The sequence below is a fragment of the Leguminivora glycinivorella genome, chromosome 14 (assembly GCF_023078275.1).
Source record: "Leguminivora glycinivorella isolate SPB_JAAS2020 chromosome 14, LegGlyc_1.1, whole genome shotgun sequence".
Lineage (NCBI taxonomy): Eukaryota > Metazoa > Arthropoda > Insecta > Lepidoptera > Tortricidae > Leguminivora > Leguminivora glycinivorella.
Window position 1 is genome coordinate 1,876,334 of NC_062984.1, and position 5,687 is coordinate 1,882,020.

The 5,687-nt window shown below is 40.0% G+C and overlaps 2 protein-coding genes across 2 annotated transcripts; both read left to right on the forward strand.

The window, feature by feature from the left end:
- The first annotated feature begins 2,854 nt into the window (after positions 1-2,854).
- On the forward strand, positions 2,855-3,938 carry LOC125233472 (alcohol dehydrogenase-like). The gene has a single exon (XM_048139512.1). The coding sequence runs from the start codon at positions 2,980-2,982 to the stop codon at positions 3,841-3,843; it is 864 nt and encodes a 287-aa protein (XP_047995469.1). The 5' UTR covers positions 2,855-2,979; the 3' UTR covers positions 3,844-3,938.
- A 135-nt stretch (positions 3,939-4,073) lies between these two features.
- LOC125233474 (15-hydroxyprostaglandin dehydrogenase [NAD(+)]-like) lies at positions 4,074-4,956 on the forward strand. Its single transcript, XM_048139513.1, has one exon. The coding sequence runs from the start codon at positions 4,127-4,129 to the stop codon at positions 4,883-4,885; it is 759 nt and encodes a 252-aa protein (XP_047995470.1). The 5' UTR covers positions 4,074-4,126; the 3' UTR covers positions 4,886-4,956.
- Positions 4,957-5,687: the final 731 nt, after the last annotated feature.

Here is a 5,687-nt window from a genome sequence, read left to right on the forward strand (position 1 = left end):
TCTAACGATCGCTAGGGTTGACTTGACACATGGCATGACGTAAGTATCATATATAGAGAGAGCAATTGTCACTGACATAATATTATTGCAAGGGGAAATCGACCTTGTTGTCTCATGACGTTCAAACCGTTCAAACGAACCTCGACCGTAGGGTGGTAATTCACATTTTTGGTCGACTATACGTGCGACTTTCGTTCCGGAGGTCACGGTCTCGAACCCGGGCTCACACCAATGAGTTTTGGAATTTACTCGTAAGTATGTGCGAAAAATTTGTGTGATATTTGCCAGTCGCTTTTCCGTGATGGAAAACATCGTGAGGAAACCGGACTAATTCCAATAAGGTCTAGTTTGCCCTTCGGGTTGGAAGATCAGATGGCAGTCGCTTTCGTAAAAACTACTGCCTACGCCAGATCTTGGGATTAGTTGTCACAGCGGACCCCTGTGACCTAAAATAAAGATATAATCTGTATTTTAGGTCAATCTACACTGACCGACCGAGTCTCATAAACTCTGTAAAGGACGACTTGTGACGACTGACTCTAGAACGAAACAGGACTGGACCTTAAGAGGGAGAAATGAAGATGCGATCGGATATCAGATTGGACAATGAGAAAATGCTCTTACGCCCGTGCACGGCGTTGCAGAGGGCGCTGCAATACTAAGCAGGATTTAGCTAATCAGGCAGGCAATTATGGTCGCGCGATAAGTGATAAAACATCTGGCCGTCCCTATCGCACTTACTAATAGTGCGATAGGGACGGCCTGATATTTTATCGTCTATCGCGCGACCACAGTTCGTTTTCTTTCAACCCCTTATTTGCCAAGAGTGGCACTGAAGCTTTAGTGGTTTCATGTGTTCTGCCTACCCCTTTATGGGATACAGGCGTGATTGTATGTATGATTGTATGTATATATGTAATGTAATAGTTCGGAACCTACGGAAATAAGTCTTGTGTTTATTTTCTTATAGGTTTTATTTAAGTGAATAATTAAAAATAAATCCCTAATTTAGTCCTTCCTCTGCCTGAAACACAGGAACTATCCTAGCTCAGGCATTTGTATAAAACATCTCTTATATGTATAACAATTCTTAGCCTTTAAGAACAATCACTGTACAAATATGTTTTTATTCATAAATTATTTGTAAGTATTTGTATTTGTAATCTTATCGCTCCGGGGTGAGTTTTCCTATTTAACGGTAAGAAATATTATTAGTAGGTGAAATACAGCAAAGGACACGGGATTTCCCATAAAACTACTAAGATATTGGTTTGGTCTTTCACGTCCAAACAACGGCTATAAAAATAAACAATTGGTAGACTGGAAAGTGTTACATGCTTACCAAAAAATATTTGAGAGTTGCAGATATTTTTGGTGCATGAAGTGCATCCATATAGACTGTACAATACGATTATGAAGGAGCATCGGAGTGTGAAGTTATTAACGCGATTTCCACCCGGAGAAATACATGTTTAATCATCTTCCGTATTTGACCGAATGAACCGGAATGGACCGATCGCACTGTTATTTTAATCGAAACGGGAATTAATACATACGTTTGTGGAAACAAAAAGGCCATAGTGAATTAGAGACTGATTTAACTGCTCGAAATAGGAGCGCTGGTGGCCTAGCGACAAGAGCGTGCGACTTTCGATTCGGAGGTCGCGGGTTCGAACCCCGGCTCGTACCAATGAGTTTTTCGGAACTTATGTGCGAAATGTCATTTGATATTTGCGAGTCGCTTTTCGGTGAAGGAAAACTTCGTGAGGAAACCGGACTAATTCCAATAAGGCATAGTTACACTTCGGGTTGGAAGGTCAGGTGGCAGTCGCTTTCGTAAAAAAGTAGTGCATGCACCAAATCTTGGAATTAGTTGTCAGAGCGGACCCCAGGCTCCCATGAGCCGTGGTAAATGCCAGGATAACGCAAGGAGGATGATTAACTGCTCGAAATAAGCTTTGGCGAATCTCTAGGTCCATGGGGTTCCAGCGCGAACAAGTTATCACAGAAATCGCGAAGCGTGAGGTTAACTGGTAACGAAAGAGCTGGCGCCTTCCTTGCACTTATCAGCATTGCGATACAGCGAGGAAATGTCGCCAGCATCCTTGGTGCAATGCCTCAAGGGCCTAGTTTAGATATAAGCTAGCTTTTAGGTTAGTCTTTGTTTCTTATATAATTGGGTAAATCATCATCATCCTCCTTGCGTTATCCCGCGCATTTGCCACGGCTCATGGGAGCCTGGGGTACGCTTTGGTAACTAATGCCAAGATTTGGCGTAGTCACTAGTTTTACGAAAGCGACTGCCATTTGACCTTCCAACCCGAAGGGTAACTAGGCCTTATTGGAATCAGTCCGGTTTCCTCACGATGTTTTCCTTCACCGAAAAGCGACTGGCAAATAATTAGGTAAATATGTAATCATAGTTAAAATATCAGCTTTGGCATATATAACTTTTCATATTACTTGACGATCCTTTTTTGGTGATCATTTCATATTCTGCAAATTTAACTTATTTTAATTATATTGATACCATTTTCTTTTACTTTTTTGACGATCACAATATAGATTCTTATAAATTGACATAAATGTAATTTGTACTGTAATCATGTTGTGAAATAAATATATCTAATCTAATCTAATCTAATCTAATCTATCGACCAGTCTGACCTTGTCTGACCAGTGTGACCTACCTGGAATCCGATGTACCCGGATTCAAGTCCAGATAACGGGTGATACATATTTATTTGTGGGAAGAATCTATTAGCATTATACTAGTAGCTTACGTAACTAAGTAACTATATAGTATTGTAAAAGATAACTCCCGATAACTGTCTTTTTCATGACCTCCTTGATACTGTACACAGTTGACATTAGGTATTCGCAACTATGTAAACATAAAAAGACATTTTTATTCAATTAATTTCATAAATCAACGTTTTGAATACACTGTTATCCCCGGGGCTGTTACGATATTTAATAATGTTACAATCGCACTTAAAACGATTGTCAATACCGTTACTAAAATTTCAAAGGTACGGACATACACCAACCTGCCCTGCAAATAACGAACCGAAAATTCTAGAAAATAAAGTAACTGTTATAACCGGAGGCGCTGTCGGTATCGGCTACGACATTGCAGACAGATTCCTGGAAAGAGGTGCTAAAGCAGCGGTGCTACTCGACGTCAATGAAACACGAGGTAAACAAGCCGCTGAAGAACTCAATTGTAAACACGGAGACAAAAAGACCGTCTTCATGAAATGTGATGTCACCAAAGATTTAGAAGCTGTATCCAAAGACATATTCGCGACTTACAAAAACGTACATGTTCTTGTGAACAATGCAGGAATACTTGATGAACCTAATCCTACAAGAGTCGTTGATATCAATCTGGCAGCTTTGATAAACTGGTCTTTTAAATTTTGGAATCATATGAGGAAAGACAAAGGCGGTGCTGGAGGGACTATCATGAATATATCGTCTATCTACGGTTTTCGAGTAGACCCGTACATACCGGTCTACCAAGCTACGAAATTTGGAATAATGGGCTTCACGAGGTCTTTGGGACATTCGTACCATTTTAAAAAGACTGGCGTGAGAGTCGTGTCCATAAACCCCGGGTTCACTGAAACTGAATTGACAGAGAACTTCACAACTTTACCTGAAGTTAAACAGGATTTTCTCGATTTTGTCAAAACTCAGCCGTGGCAGAAAGTGAAGGTGGTTGGGAATGCCGCGGTATGTGTACTAGAGAAGGCTGAAAGTGGTACCGCTTGGCTTATAGAAGGGTCTAACCCTGTTGCTGAAATAAAACATTGCTTTGAAGTCGACCATTGCAAATAGACCAAAATCCCAGGACCATAGAACTATTTAAAATAAACTAAATTAAATTATCACCGCTTATGTAAGTTATATCACACTCTCTGAAGTAAATATTTACCATCGTTATCTAAGAAAGTATTCCATTAACTGCTGTTTCATCTTGTTTGTTCATGATAGATAGGTCACTCTTAGAGGTCGACCTATTGATAGTGACATTACATGCTTAAGTAATATAAGTGCGGGGCAGTAGCGATACTGCTCAGTCATAAGTTGCACGTTTGAACGTAAAGTGTAAATAAACAACATGGCAAAAGAACTTAAAAATAAGACGGTTGCAATTACCGGTGGAGCGGTCGGCATCGGTTTCGAAATTGCCGACAGATTCCTACAGAAAGGAGCAAAAACCATTATTATTCTTGATATTAATGAAAAACAAGGCGCTGAAGCAGTCAAGACTCTCAACTCTAAACATGGAAACAATAAAACTGTCTTCATAAAATGTGACGTGACATCTGATTTAGAAGCCGTTTCGAAAAATATATTCGATCTTTACAAGCACGTTGACGTACTAGTAAATAATGCTGGGGTTCTGAACGAGTTAGCTCCAAGGAAAACGATTGAGATAAATGTTACAGCGCTAATTGAATGGTCCTTTAAGTTCTGGAATCACATGAGGAAAGACCAGGGTGGAAATGGCGGGACTATCATCAACTTGGCGTCGATTTACGGCTTCAGAGTGGATCCTTATTTGCCAGCGTATCAGGCGTCGAAGTTTGCCGTTCAAGGGTTTACGAAGTCGTTAGGGCACGCTTACAACTTCAAGCGAAGCGGGGTGCGAGTGGTGGCTGTGAACCCAGGGTTCACGGAGACGGCGCTGACGGAGGCTCCTAAAGGGTTCGACAAGGACAGGCAGTACATGAGCGACTTGTCGAAGTTCCTGCAGGAGCAGGCTTGGCAGCAGGTGGCGTCGGTGGGGCAGGCGGCGGTTGACGTGTTCGAACGGGCCGAGAGCGGCACCGCGTGGCTCATCGAGGGCGGCAGACCTATCGTGGAAGTTAAGTAGACGGATGGTCAAAATTTTATTGTTGATAATTTTATTTTTTGTTAACATTTGAGTAAAAGGTAACCAAACAGTGCGTTTCTTTTTTTCGCAATCCCAAAATTCTCTAATAATTAGGTAAGTAAAGGCCGAAGCCTTTAGTTTACCTAAGTAATGCTTAAGTTGAATTTATCGTCTTTAGATAGGCATTGCTTTCTATTTAAAGTTATAATTTATAAACTTAAGTGCATTACCGATATTTAAGTCATTTTATTTATGTATTTTGTCCGTAGAAATGTATATTAAAACACATTCATTAGTATTTGTATATTATATAATTATATCGTTGTCTGAGTACCTGCAACACATTAAGCCTTCTTGAGCTTACTGTGGGACTCAGTCAATCTGTGTAAGAATGTCCCATAATATTTATTTATTTATTTTATTTTTCATTTCTTCACTTAAAAATAACTTACCACTTCAGATATGGCGTGGCGTGAATACAAAGTCTAGTTTGACTTTTTCTTTAACTGTTAACTGCCAAATAATTCTCCGAAAAGCGAATTACACGGCCATAAAAAACATCAAAACTGATAAAGAACGATATTTCCTAAAGGCATAACTTTTATCGCAGTAATGCAAAATTACGATCGCTTAAACGGCATCCTGTAAAATATGGACGCTTCGATGTGTTGCTTTTAAATAATATTATTACATTTACTTTATACTAGCGGCCTGCCCCGACTATGCACGGGGATTAAATCATAAAAATGGTGGTAGGAAGTTACCCGTATATATCCGTACGTAGACATAAATAATTCAGTAT